Genomic DNA, 15,146 nt, shown 5'->3' with positions numbered 1-15,146 from the left:
ACATGTCAATGCTCCTCAAGGAATTTCTTCTGCTGGAATAGGACAAGCCCAATGTTCTCAGCATCATTGGGCCTAATTTTATACACCAAGCTGCAAATGTGCTTTGAGCCCTGTGATTGAAACACAGATTTTTTTGTCTTCATTTTGAAACAGAGTTTGCAGTCATATCTAGAAAGAATTTGGATATGAGACAGAACTATAGCATAACATATAGCCCTAAACATTAGCACAAGAAGGAAAAGCAAAGAGGGCTTATCTGCTGACTTTCCAAGTTTCACCAAGGCTACATTGAACTGCTGTAAAGTGGTACCTCTGCTGGAGCAGTTGTGAATGAAGGATATTCACTCTCAGTTTTATGTAGCTGTGACTGCACACTGCAATTTAGGGGCATATATTGACGTGGTCTCTGCTTCCAGGACACAAAGATGCCTGCAAAGTATGAATGTTTTCTAAGAAATGCTTTTTCCAAGCACTGAAAAATTGAGATTTCAGTCCAGGTCTGCACAAACATTAAGAAAGCATCCATCACTGTGGTTGGGTCTGAGTACTGGATGTAAAATGCTCAAGTTCACCCCAAACAGAACTGAACTGAGGTCAGTAAAAGCTGAAGTCCTTTGGGCACAGCTAAATTGTTTTTTAAAATATTTCATTTGCCATGGCTGAAATTCCCTTGCCCAAGATTCTTAGCTACCAATTCAATTCAACAATTCAAAGTTTCAGCAGTGACACCATTAATAGCCCACACAATAACTTTAGGGGTAGTCTTCAGGTTCTTTTTTTTTTTCCCCATTGTCAGGAAGAAGGCTGTATTCAAAAAAGACAATTCTTAAATTCAAACTATTTGGCAGCAGCCAGTAGCAGCTTCCTCACAAGAAGTTTAATTGTCTTCATTCGAGCCTTTAAAGGATAGTGGGAATAATTCTGCACGAAGAGAGAAGTATACTAGAAGCGATTCCCACTTAATAATGTTTATAGTTCGAGAGATTTGTTGCATGGGCCATTCAGAAAATAAAATGGACTAGAAATGTAAGTCAGCCTAATGCTGTGTCATGCTGTAATTCTCTTTCCAGAAGGATCAGCACAGTGCTTCGGGGTACACAGCCTCTTCTGAACACGTGCCCAGGTACTCTCAGCTCCTTCAGGGTAATCTGTGCCCCTGAGATGGGAGCAGAGTATCTGAGTTTTCAAACCAGTGGCAAATTATTCTTTTTTTTTTTTTTTTTTTTCTGGTTTTGATTCTATTTTCAGCCTGGGATTGGATACAAGTCAAGATGGAACTGGAGCAAATGTGAAAATTGCTGCAAGGAACTAGAGTTTAGTGAGAAAATAAATGGCATTTCTGAAGAATAAAACCACATCCACCAGTGCCAGGATATCATTCCCACATAGCAGAGCCCTTACAGGCAGAAAAATTGATGTTGATAATTTACAGCTCGTAGCATCATCATCTCTAGTTATAATCACTCAAAATTTATGTCATTGTGGGTGTAAAATTCATCCTTTAAAATAGAACACAACAATAAAGCTAGAATTAAAAGAAAACTATCGTTCAGTCTGCTTGTGACATGCATTTGGACATGTATTGTGCTGTGCATTGCACCAAGCAGCTGTGTTTGGTCCCAGAAAACACCGTCTGCACACCCAGGTGCCAGGCATGGTCACCCTGAGCCTTTGGGCTGCGATCCTCAGCCCTCTTGCTGCAGCTCCCTGTGCACAACAGCGGTCAGTGGGATGCGGGCTGCAGTGTGCGTGGTGCAGCTGCAGCCACAAGTTGCCCCTCTCCTTGCATTGGCTGCACCCTGCTCAGCAACACCCATATAGGATGCGTGAGGAGCACTGCTCACCTGCCTCACTGCCGCAAACTTTTCACCAAGTTGTGCAGCTGCTCTGGTGGAGAGAGAAGCCCTCCATCCTCTCATCTCTGGCTGTTAAATAGAGAGGGTTGGGGAAGCAATTCTAAATGGGTGGTGTTTTTCATTCAGCCGTCCAAATATGTCGGGAAACCTTTAAGAATCACCAGGAATGTAAAATCACCCTGTGGTGACTCAAGATCGGATCCCTCCATCCTCTAGCATAACAACTGCAGGAAAATCTCTGACGACACATTTGAAACAGAAGTTGGAATAACACGTGTTGGAAGGTGCTGGAAGCTGTCCTCCCAGAGCAAGAAGAGGGGCTGGGTTACAATCTGCAATGTAGAGCTTCACTTTTTAACTTTTTCTCCCCATTGTTTTTCAAAAAGCAGTATTTGCACAGTCACACCACAGCTAAATTTGAGAGCAGCACTGCAAGTGATACACGACGCAATTTCCACTGACTGTACAGCCGTACCCATGCTCACGAATGCACTGCACAGGAGATGCTTGTATTTTCATGCACTCTTTGGCACTACCACTTCTAAGGGCCAGCTTGCTCGCACAGCCCCCTGCTGCTCTGCTCCCTGCTACTGTGCAGCTCCTTCAGCCTGAAGGCTCCTTCTTGCGGCTCACATCAAGGCTCTGCACATCCCAGAGCAACGCTCGGCAGCCCCTGCTCCTGTTGAATTGAAGCAACATCACCCCTGAGCTCCCTGCACACATCTCTGCAGCATCAGACACACACAGAGCATTTCTATCAGTGGAGATACAGAGAGAAATTTTGACTCAGCGTCTCAATCCCAACCGTGACCAAAGAAAAGAACAAAATTAAGAATCAGCATCAGGAACCTGTAGCACCCTTCAACTTTGCAAGCACTGGGATGGAAATGAAGTGCTGCCACATTAAGGCTAAAATGCACATGCTGAGTTACTGTAGGCAAGATCTATAGTATATATATTCACACACACTCATACATGCATTAGTGCTTCCATACTTAAGAGAGATCTTCATAGAATTACGGAATGAAGACATACCTACATCTGTGTAAAAGTATTAGAGTTGTTCACTCAAAAAGAACAGTTGTAAATGCACCCTTACAATTTGCCTTTAAATTTTAAAAATAAGGGCAATGACTCTCATATGGCACTAATTGTACAGCCAGTGTCAGTTTTTAAGTTCCAACTGAAGTTATTCCTGATTTAGATCAACAGATGTGAGAAAAAGATCAGATTCTGAGTGTCAGACAGATGGCAGCCGGACTTGTTGCATGAACACATATATTCAGCATCACAGAAAAGATTCTCAAAAAGATTAAAAAAGGCACCAAAACAACAAAGCACCTGAAGAGTAATGTGTTGGAGTCAAGAACGAAAAGACGAGAAACCAATTCCTTTCTTGTACCAGGATGGCACCATTGTGATATTTCCAATGTGAATGCCACTGAACTGATACCAAAATGTGTAAGGTAGAATGAAGCAGTAGTTACAGTGCCAAGATAATAAAAGGAATTTGGGAACATTCTATATCGTATGAATCACATATTGAAATCAACAAAAATAAAGATTGTTACAGCAGTAAGAATTGCTATAGTTATCTGCTAAGGAAACAAATGGAAAGCATTCCTTGGGACATGGTGGTGAGGTGGGATGAAATTTTTGCATTCTTAGCTACAGTTTCCCCAGGAGCAGAAAGGAAGGAGGACTCAGACCAACCGAAGTTTTCTCATCTCTCAACTCACGGAATGTGTGTATTTTTTCAAACAAATTCAACAATGAATGAAAGCTGTAAAGCTGTAGTTGTCTTTTATTGCTTTGGGAGGTAACAGCCAAAGGGAAAATGCAAACACTGAGGTTATCTAAAAATACTACACTGAGCTACTTCAGAATACTTCCAATATTTCGGGTAACACATGCTCTAATTATACCCCTGCATCATTATCAAATTAAATAGCTTCATTTTTCGGTACTAAAACAAGGCAAGTCATCTGAGATACCATCTATTAATTTCAGCATGACAAGCCCAGGTTCCCAGTGGGGAGGTAAAAAATCAATGGGAAAGAGAAGTCTTGGCTGGAAGCGGACAGCTGCCGGCTCGGTTATGCACCGCTAACTTTCCCCATTAGGCAGCCTGGCTGCTCAGATCCAGCCTGTTCGAGCAAGGAAACAGAAAAGAGGAATGAAAAGCAAAACACACCGACAGCAGATGGATGAGATTCAGAAGTCATCTCCAAAGCTGAGTAAGAAAAAGCCGAAAGGATACTGCAATGCCACCAAATTCAGCAGATGTGACTGCCGTGCAGATTAGGCTACTTGTTGCAGTCTATGTTCTATACCTGAGCACGTTAAGGTATCTCGACAAGCAAAAAGCGTTCCCTTACAGCTGGAACTTCCTGAGGAAAATGTAGTGATGGTCACAGAGACAGTACTGTAACACAGCGCTGGAGAATGAGTTCCTATTGCACACACAGCCAGCGCAGCTCCGGAGCTGCTGACTGCAGTCACCCACATCAGTGCCCGCACACCTCACGCATTCAGCACCAATTCTGTTCTTTGTGGCACACGCACTGCTTCGTTGCCTCTCAGCTACAAGTGCAGCTGGAGACAAAGCCATCAATCACAGACCACAGAACACCCTCAGACTGCTCTCTCTAGAATGCTGGAGCATCGGAGAGGCAGAGAAATCTGTTGCTGCAGAATTTCTGAGCAGAACACAAAAACTTTCTTTTCGTCTTGTTCAGCAAGGAAAAACCCTACAAAAAAAACCCTGCCACGCAAGAAGTTCACATCTCCTCTGTGGTAAAGAACGGGCATACTACGCATATACAGACGTGCATAACTTTTCCTACAGAATTGCTGCTAACACCAGCTGGCAATAAGCACTTCATGACATCAGATCCTAAAGCCGAGAACTCGGCTGGAAGAGCGGAGCGGGGCAGCGTATGCCTCCCGCCGCGGCTGCCGAGCCCTCTGCCGCATCCCACCGCCCGAGCGGGCCGGGCAGAGGCCGGGGAGCTCCGCACATCGCCCCGGGGCTCGGGCGCGGAGCTGGCCCCGCGGAACAGCCGCCGGGAACCGCGCGTGAGGAGGCCGGGCGGGCGCGGAGCACTCACCGCGGGAGCCGTCAGGCGGCGGATGCTCTCGCCCAGCGAGTCCAGGTTGACCCGCCGACGGCGCGGAGCGCGGCGAGCCCCGGCGCTGGCCGCGGCGGCGGCGGCGGCAGCGGCGGCGGCGAGGGGTGGCTCGGCGGGGCCGGGAGGGCTGCGGCTGCCGTTCCAGCAGAGGCGGGACAGCGGACACTCGCCCTCCTCCTCGGGGCTGGTCTCCGGACAGTCGGAGCCCAGCGAGCTGAAGGACTCGGACGAGATCTTGCGGCGGGACATGGTGCCGCGGACCGGCGGGACTCAGCGCAGCGGCGGGCAGTGCGGGGCCGCGGGGCCGCGGGGGCGGCCGCCTCGCATGGCCGCGGAGCCCCTCGGCGGGGGGCGGCGGCGAAGGCGCCCCGGGGCCGCTCTCTGCTCCGCGCTTCGCCGCGCCGCTCCGAGCCGCGGGTGCTGCGCGGCGCCGCCTCGCCGGGAGGCTTTAAAGCGGCGGCGGCGGCTGCCCTCCTCTGCCTCGGCCGCCCTCCCTCGCTCTCCCCTCCCCCGGCTCCCTCGCTGCTTCGCGGGAATCACGTGTTGTTTGGAGCCCTTTCCTCCTCCTCCTCCTCCTCCCGCCTCTCCCGTCCCCGCTCGCCGCCTCTCGCACGCCGCAGCCCGGCAGCATCCCCCATCCCTGACCGCGCTGCGCCGCGCTCCCTCCCCGCGCTACGGGGATGTCCCCGCGCTACGGCGGCGTCCCTGCGCTACGAGGTGTCCCCGCGCTGCTCTGGCCGCGCCCGGCCCCGCCGCCACCGGGCCCGCGGCGGTGCTGGACAGCTCCCTGAGCCCGGGCTGCCGGGGAAGGCGGCCCTGAGCGTCCGCCGCCGGAGAACTTCACTAAACGGCACCGCTAAACCTTAGGGAAATTGATGGTATTAAAAATAGGAGAAGGCTAAAGGGCCGCCATCAGTTTTCAGAGGAAAAAGTTCTTTTCGGGTCTGACGTTGTGAGTCACGTCCAAAAAAAAGAACTGAACTCATTCTCTGCGTTACAATCCAGGTAAAAGAAAAAGGAGAGGGGTGCGGGAAACAAAGCAGAGGAGTTTGGATGTAGGATGACACCCATAAGGCAGTGTCTGGGCTCTCTTTTCCCAGCCCTCCCTGCCCATACAGCTGGGGTGAAGGAAGCGTGAGGGTACTATGGCAGCAGGGACAGACCCATGTACTGCAGAAAGACCAAAGGAAACGTGCCCTCAGTGATGGTGCTTCATCCAACCGTCAAGAAAGACAACTTGTCATTAATTCATCTTCTGTCAAACAGAGCTTCCTCTAAAAGCAATCCTTTTAGAATCGTTCTTCCCCTACCTGCCTCCTGTATTATTGTATACATTTTACCACCTCATCCACTGAAATATCTGAGTGCAGCCTTGACAAAAACCCACCTGAGAGATTGGGAAGACACCCGCAGGCCTGGAGCAGCCTTGGGGGATGGCCCAAGGCAGCCCACACTGCACACCCGTGTTTGGAAGGCCAGGCAGGCGGCTCTCAGAGAGGACAAGGCTTAAATCACGGATTTCACTAGGGCATTCCTTTCAGTGCCACCATCTCTCAGCTCATCAGGTTTCTGTTTCAATTTTCTTATTTCTCTAGAAATTTATAGAGTAAGAGAAACAATGGAGCTCCTTTTGTCATGGCACAGTTCTTAAATCTCTGCGGCCTGAAGACTGTGGCTTGAAAGGATGTATCAAAAAGCCAGGGTGGTCCGTGCTGCTTTCTGTTGTCTTATAAATATTACACTTGGGATGCAGAATGACTTTCTTTTGCAGCCCTGGTAATTCCCTCAGCAGCACTAGGGAGGGAATCTGAGATGTCTTTGCTTGAAAGTTAATTCACACATGAGCCTCCTCTGTCTTTCTTCTTCTCTCGTGAATAACAATATACTTCAGTACGTAGAGCACAGAGAGAAGTCAGGGGGAATGGTTTTAAAATAAGATGGGAGGTTTGGGTTAGATATCAGGAGGAAGTTTTTCACACAGAGTGGTGACACACTGGAACAGGTTGCCCAAGGAGGTTGTGGATGCCCCATCCCTGGAGGCATTCAAGGCCAGGCTGGATGTGGCTCTGGGCAGCCTGGTCTGGTGGCTGGCAACCCTGCACATAGCAGAGGAGTTGAAACTGTGATCATTGTGGTCCTTTTCAACCCAGGCCATTCTACGATTCTGTGATTCCATGATTTTCCCTTCTTCCCTCTACAGAAATGTTTGCTTTGACAGATGCTGTGCAGCCCTCCTGCCCTCTGTCCCAGCTCTGATCAAGATACAACCTTGGCAAAAGCTAAATACCACAGAGGGCTGCTTCATCAGATAGTCAAATGCTTTTGACAGCATGTAGACATAGACAGCTACAGCACATACGAGAACAAATGTTCTTCTTTTATACATGCCTTATCAGCCTAAATTTGCATTTGGCACACTACTGGATGAATAACAGACATGTCTGTAAAATGTATAATGTTCATCTAAGCAGTGCCTACAAAACTTTTCTATCATATTATGACAGAGTGCAATTTATGTGTCCCACATGTCTTGCAGGCAGCTCAGAGAAAAACATGGATATTTTTAATTCCTGTGCAATTATCACCAGACAATTGCTGGTCTAAGACTTTTTTTTACAAATTTTTACTTGTTTTCTCCCAGTTACAGAAAGGAAAACTCACAAGACTGTGTTCAAATCTGACATAAAATGCATAGTCCTTGATTTCAATTAATTGCAGTGTGATAATTTATCATTATTTATTCATGAGTTTTATTTGTTATTAAGTAAGCATTTCTAACCTGGTATTACATGCTACAGTTTTTTATATCACTTCTATTTTCAAATGCTGTATTTCTGCTGTTCAAGTGGCCCTGGATGATTGAAATAACCAAAATAATTTCATCATAGCACATTTCATTGTCCTATTTGTTAAGGAAACACATAGCAGAACTGGCGGAAGAAATTATTACAACAAATCCCACTTAGGGATTAGTTGCATCTACTACATACATCACTTAAATAGTTCCTATCATTTCACCTAGGACATTATATGTCTTTTTATACTAATCTTTTTATAATGCTGTTGAACATACAAGTACTTAATTTTACTTTAATAGAAAAGATTGCTGTCCTGAGATCAATGTCTCCCACTGAGAAAGTAAACATCTGTTTTGCAAAGCATTTTTAAAGCAGCGGGAGCCCATTATCCTGTGACAACATTCTATTACAATTACTTTATTGCAGTCAGGCAAAATGAGTGATGTGCAGCAAATTTATTCTTTTTTCACTTTCTGCCAAACCTTTCTGTTCTTTATCCAATGACTTCCATCTGGAGTATTGCCTGGAAGGACGGCTGGGGCATTCTGCCATTTGTCATTAATGATCTGTTGAATTACGATTGGCTTAAAGAACAGATCCATTTTATGTTTCAGCTTCTCAGAAATAAAGTTTAGCTGCAAGGCAGAGTGGATTCACATTGGTCAATGTTGACGTTCTGGTAGTCAGGTATATTTGAGTTCGGGTATATTTGAGTCCATCAAGTGTGTTACTGTCCTGTTTTCAGCTGGGACAGTTGTTTGGGTTTTTTTTTCTACTTTCATATTTTCTGGTATGATGTTGTGTTTTTACTATGGGAGAAAAACAGTATTGATAACACACCGATGTTCTAGTTCTTGCTGAGCAATGGCTGCACAGAATTATGGCTTCTCATACTGCACCTCCAGCGAGGAGCTGGGGGGCATGAGGAGCTGGGAGGGGACAAAATCAAGACAGCTGACCTAACCTGGGCAAAGGGACACTCCAGAATACATGACATCATGTGACAAACAATTTTAAAACTGTGTGCAGGCACTGTTTGGGGAAAGGCTGGGCATCCATCAGCGGGTGGTTAGAAATTGCTTTGTGCATCACTCGGTTTGTAAATGTATACTATAATATTACTGTTACTATTATTCTTCTCCTTTTCTCTGCCTTTTCTGTGTTAGTAAATAGTTTTTATTGCAACCCACCATTTAGTTCCACTTTGTTGTTTTTTCTGATTCTCTGCCCCATCCCACTGGGAGGGAAGAAGTGAACTGTGTTGTGCTGAGCAGTTGCAGGTTAAAACTCAGCAGTTATTGAAGGAGTATTTAATTAAGTTTGCACTGTGGGATGAGGTCCTGCATAATGAAGGCAGTGGAATATGGACCTTAATGATCATAAAATGTCTCTGGTCTGTGATACTTAGCATATTTCAAAAGTAGAATTTTCTTCTCACAGTTGAAAAAAGTGAAGCACAGGTGAGTGATACCATGTTTCTCATAGTACATAGCAGATCAATAGCAGAATTGGGAATTCCTTGCTGTCTAATCTGACTTCAAGACAAAGTCATTCAGAATCAATTGACTTGAATTATAACTGGCTAGCATCAGATCCATTTGTAGTTTCAGGGATTTCTCTATAGCAGCTGCCAAAGACAGATTAAGATGTCCAGACTGTGCAAATACCAACACCACCATTTCAACTCACAAGAATAGATCAAATTGAGATTTTAAATCTCAGGGAGAAGTTCTGACAGGATACAGCTCCAACTAGTTGTTTAGAAGGAACACACAGCTGACTAAACATTCAGAATTAAAAATTTATAAATTGTACAAGAAAAATATGACGTGGCACTCAGCATCACTTATTTCCACTTAAATTGTACAGAATCAGATTTACTGAATTCAGCACAGTGTGAAGTAAAATGAACCTTTTCATTATTTGAAGTTCTTCCACGTCCTGATTATTTTGCCCTGAAGACAGCAGGTAACAGTGATTTCTGTCACACAGTTACCTATAAATCTCAACAAAATTTATCTAAAGCAGCAAAACAAGAAGATGCAGATGGGCTACTACATAGTCGAGAGCTGCCTCACCCCAGCACTTTGCAGCTGAGTCAAACCACTATTTATAGAGCAGCTTCCTACAGAAGTCACTTGATTTTCACTCTTGCAGCCACATTTATTTTAGATAGATTTCCTGTTTTTATGGGTATACTGATGTCATCAATCAGATTAGAGCAATGAAATTGTAATGGTATCTACAAACAAGATTAAATCCAATTTGCTTTCAAACAACCTCTGAAGTCATAGAATCACAGAATCATTAAGGTTGGAAAAGACCTCTAAAATAATCCAGTCCAATCCCAACACATCCCTACTATGTCCACTAACCATGTCTTTCAGTGCCACAACTCCACATTTCTTGAAAACCTCCAGGGACAGTGACTCCACCTCTCCCTGGGCAGCCTGTGCCACTGCCTCACCACTCTTTCTGAGAAGAAGTGCTTCCTAATGTCCACCCTGAGTATGGTAGTGGAAGCTCAGAATGTTTTTGAGACTTCCTATGCAGCTCTTCATAGATGGTGAGAATCCAAGATGAGGAGAACTTTGAGAACTACTTGTGTCCAAGGTAGAGGCTGATTAAACCAAGATGTCCATCTTCCCTAAAGTGTATGTTTGGGCTGCTTCATCTCTTGAAGGAAAGCAGAGTACACAAGGCTGGCTGCCTCTTACGCCCCAAGGCTCTGGATTGTGGGTAGAAAATCCCCTTGGTAGTCTCACACAATACATATCACTATCCAGGTCGCTCTGTGGTATACAATGGACTGGAGACAGGCCACAGAAGCATTGAGTGGCTCTGGAAGCAAAGACAAGCAGTCAACAGTTAGGTCTTGAGAAAATCAGGGAAGTCAAAATGTCCCGATCAGTTTTTACCAGGTTTGTATCCAAGCTGATGGAGGAGCATCGTGCCAGAGCAAGCAGTCTTGCACTGTGTCTGGGAGACAGTCAGCAGCTGAGCTTGTACCAGGGGGACGTTCTTGACAAGCTCATCGAAGACCCGTCTAGGAGTGTGACAAATCCTCCCAGCGGAGGTTAAACAGCGTACACAGTACACAGTGTTGTAAATGCACCTTTTTAGTGTCATCTGAGCAAAGTAACCACTTCCACAAATGTTACATTTTTACTACAGTTCATCATTTCACTGTTAACAAATTAGTATCTTCTACCAGATATTTTCAAATTTTAAAATGTCAAAATGTAAATCATTGTCATTAATGTTCTCTAACCAATCAAACTAATATTAACACACAGTGGCATCTTGCCTGATTAGATTGCCTTTCTTATCCTAATGGCAGGAAATCACAGAATATTTTATCCAGACTCATTTAAAAGGGAGAGCTTACAATGTATGAATGGGAACACTTTCTCTTGGAAGTTTATTTGCATCCTGTAATGGATGAGTTGATCAATATATCGTATTTAGTGACTCTCTTCCATGAAGCACCAAAAGTCATAACGGGGTTTATTTATATATGGTTTCAGCAGCAGGGGGAAGAGAGAGAGAATGAGAGAGAATGTGCTCATATCTGTAGAGACAGATAATAAGAAACCATCAAAACAGTACATGAGCAATAAAAAATATCTACAGTGTCTACCTATGTGGTATTATTCTCTGAATACAGCCGAAATGTTGCCAAATGAAAAATCCTGTTGAGCTTTCAGATAAAATCTATTGTAATAAAGTCTGCTATATTTCACCCACAGATGGCAAATAATTCTGTTGTGAAAGTAACTTCTGCAAGCAGGTTTCCAAATACACGTCTTCTTACAGTGCTGGTATAGCTGTCCAATCATTTCCACAGCTGTAACTTCCTAGCTAACTTAGCATCGCATAATGGCTTTCAGTACTGAGCAGTGTTCAGGGACTTTTCCAGATGTTTCTGACCCAGCAGCTGCAAAATCGAATGACATCACTCTACCTGCCTGTTTGTTTATTCCTGGTTTGGGATTTTGGCATTTTTAATCCTTGAAAACTTTATTGTTCTTTTTGTAGAATCGCAGAATCACTGAGGTAGGAAAAGACCTCTAAGATCATCCTGTCCAACCATCAACCCACCCCCACCATGCCCACTAAACGTGTCCCTTGGTGCCACATCTCCATATTTCCTGAACACCTTCTGAGATGGTGACTGCACCACCTCCCTGGGCAGCCTGTGCCACTGCCTCACCATTCTTTCTGAGAAGAATTTTTTCTTAATACCCAACCTGAACCTCCTCTGGCACAGATTAAGGCTGTTACCTGTTTTCCTACCACTAGTTACCTTTGCTTCCTTCTTCTCTTTTGCTTGATTCCTTAGAACAAGACTACAGGTAAATAACAAGGTTAAAGCTTTTCCTGTCATTTAGTAATTGTCATTTTGTTTTAGTGAAGGAATGAAACTTTCAAATATCAGGACGTGTGCTACCCAGTTTGCTGTCCCTCTGATTGATGCTACTTAGCATCAGCATACCACAATTTCATACTTCAAGGTTTTTTGTGTTCTTTGGTAAGCAAATCGTCATTTCCCTAATGAAAATTTCAATGAATACTAATGAGAAACCTCTACACTAGGAGGTTTAAATAATGTGTCTTCCAATATCAATATAACTGGAAACAATATATGTATATGTCTTATATATATGTATTCATGTACTTTTAGTTTCAAAACTTATTCTAAAGTGTTCAGAGAGGTGGGTAGAAGAAGACCAAAAGAAAAATATATATATATATATATGGAAAAAAGCAGCTCTCTTTTCTCTTCTCTTATTGGATCCTGAAGACCTCTTCCATGTTATCTTACACTATGCAGAAAGGTCTGACCAAGGTAGGTTTCTGTGTAGAAATCTGAGGGGTGGCTGCAATGTGTTTGGTGTAACAGATTTCACTTTTGTAGCACTCTTCATGCCAAACTTCTCAAGGCGATTTGCAAGCAATTACAGAGCAAACGTTTTCAATGTGAATAAGCCTGAACAAACAACTGAGATTTCATGGTGGATTTAGAAGCATTGTGAGCCCAATCCAGTAGGCACTAAGCAGTTCTCACCACTATTGGCACAGGCCGAGGTGCTCAGCACCTTGCAGGGAATATCAGCACTCTGTGAATCAGGCCCTGGGTGAGTCAGTATCAAAATTTTTATGAGACAAAAAACTCCACAGGCAAGGTGAAAACTGCTATAATCGGAATTTAACTGCTTGTAGCAATGCAAAAGTAAAGGCTAGCTGCAAATAACATTCACTGCTAAAGGAATAATGTTTTAAAAAATGAGTGTCTTTAGATTAATGAAACAGATGAGCAAAGTATTTTTAAAGCAAAGTATCATTAAGGGCCTGAAACAATGGAACTGACTCTTAAGAGAATGGAATTTTAACATTTTGCTGCTAAAGCCAACAGGGAAGCTGGAACTGTGGAATACTTGAAAGGAGAAAGGAGCTCCCAGCCACTGCAGTGGTGCACTCAAGTGCCCAGTTTGCAGACTAAGAAGCAGTGAAGTTCTGATCATCCATGCAGTAAATCTTTCTGTAAAATTGTTTGTTCACTTCATTCTTCAATAGTGAGCTGTAGATAAGGCCAAACCACAAAAGTGAAAAATATTTTCTGCAAAGCAGTATGAATTCAATTCCAAAATAAATTGAAGCACTAGTATAGTGAATTTAGACTATTTTTAGTATCAATCTATGCAAAGTATGAAGTGTCTGTAAAATACCACACTGTTTTCACCATCAAACGAAATGTTTGCCTGCAGCATCATCTCCAGTTCACCACAGTGTCTTCTTCTTGCAGATGGCTTGTCTTCAGATTGTGTCATATTTTCCATCCACTGACAATAGTTCAGCTTTGTATATGACTCAACACGAAGTTGAAAATCAATTTATTCATTGGTTGGATACAAATATAAATATAAAGATAATGAATATAAATTCATTGCAGCCAAAGAAACTAGGTTAGCACTGAGAACACCATACTACCTCAAATGGCAATCACTTCCCAACATGACAAGAAGCACCTTGAACTCACTGCAGATGAAAAGTAGAAGAATGTGGCATTGTGGTATTAATCTGTACAGTTCATGATGCAGCATAAGTCACTTTTTGATTGATCCAAATGGTTTAATGGGGCAATATTTGTAAATAAAAGTGGAAAATGTGAAATCACATTAAATGAAATCATAGAGATGTAAATAGATATTCTGATTCTGGCTGAGATAGAGTTAATCATGTCAGTCTTTACAAAGAGAGAGAATCCTGATAACTCTGAAATAAGAAGCAATGCCATTGCCATTTGTGTGAAAGGACCAAAGCTGTACCGACAGTACATTTGGTGGGCATAGTGGTGATGGGCTGATGGGCAGACTAGATTATTTCAATGGTCTTTTCCAACTTTAATGATTCTGTGATAACCTGTGTTTGAAAGCAGGCTGAGTACCAATTCATGAAAGCACCGTGCTGCTGTCTGTAGTATATCCTCATTACGTCTGCTGATGTCAGCAACTCCCAACATTTTAAATATCAAAATTCTTGCTGCTGCTCCCTCCTCTTCTTTTCCTGCCCCGCTCTATTTCCCCCTTATTTAACAAAAAGTCAACATATAGGTCATTAAACATGGAAAACAGCATTTTTTTTTTCATTCAAGCAGGCTCACATGTATGCATAGGTATAAAAATAGCAGCAAAATGCTTCTTAATCTCTTATTGGTAAGAGAAGTGCACTTCCTATTATGGAGCAGAACAGTTTCATCATAACCTGAACACTTGAGACATATCAGGGAAGAGAAAAATTTTCAGGGTAATTGGGTTTTAAATAGTGTGAAGCCTTGTGAGGGGTCTGTGTGCTGAAAGAAGATTCAGCCTCAGTAGAATAGAAATGTAGGTATTAGAGACAGGCAGAGAGACAGATTTGATGTTACAAAAGGCAAATTAGAAATGGATAGGTGAAGGATTCAAAACATAGATATATGACTTATCAAAGCAGAAAGTTCTGCCAAATAAAATCTCTCACCTCAAGTTCACCTCTTATGTCCTCTTCAGATTTTACTGAAAGACACCAGATTCTAATTCTACATTAAATGAGAGCACACCCCAAGGAAATCTCTACTTGCTGTAAACCCCTCATTATACATAGGTTGCTCCAAAAGTAATGTCCCATGTTTATTTCCATGGAAACTACAACAGATACAAAGAGCACCATAGCACTATTTGATAGAGTAAATTCTCAGCTACAAAACACTATTTTCAACATAGTCACCGCCATTAGCTCTGCATTTTCACTAGCAAGGAATAGCCTGCATGCTGTGCTCATAAAAATAGCACAGCCGTCTAGAATGGGCTTGTCTTCTACAT

At 43.5% G+C, this 15,146-nt stretch overlaps 1 protein-coding gene across 2 annotated transcripts in view; it reads right to left on the bottom strand.

Moving 5' to 3' along the window:
* The window catches only part of GUCY1A2 (guanylate cyclase 1 soluble subunit alpha 2), a 150,466-nt gene extending 144,978 nt beyond the window's left edge, over positions 1-5,488 (bottom strand). For both annotated transcript variants that reach the window (XR_014881106.1, XM_085216267.1), the window contains exon 1: positions 4,967-5,488. Coding sequence is in view for 1 of the 2 variants with exons in the window: in XM_085216267.1 (XP_085072393.1) it covers positions 4,967-5,236 (270 nt within the window). In the remaining variant the exon portion in view is untranslated. The remainder of the gene's footprint in view (positions 1-4,966) is intronic.
* Positions 5,489-15,146: the final 9,658 nt, after the last annotated feature.

The sequence above is a fragment of the Meleagris gallopavo genome, chromosome 1, assembly GCF_905368555.1.
Source record: "Meleagris gallopavo chromosome 1, MGAL_WU_HG_1.1, whole genome shotgun sequence".
Lineage (NCBI taxonomy): Eukaryota > Metazoa > Chordata > Aves > Galliformes > Phasianidae > Meleagris > Meleagris gallopavo.
This window is presented reverse-complemented; position numbering and strand designations above follow the sequence as displayed.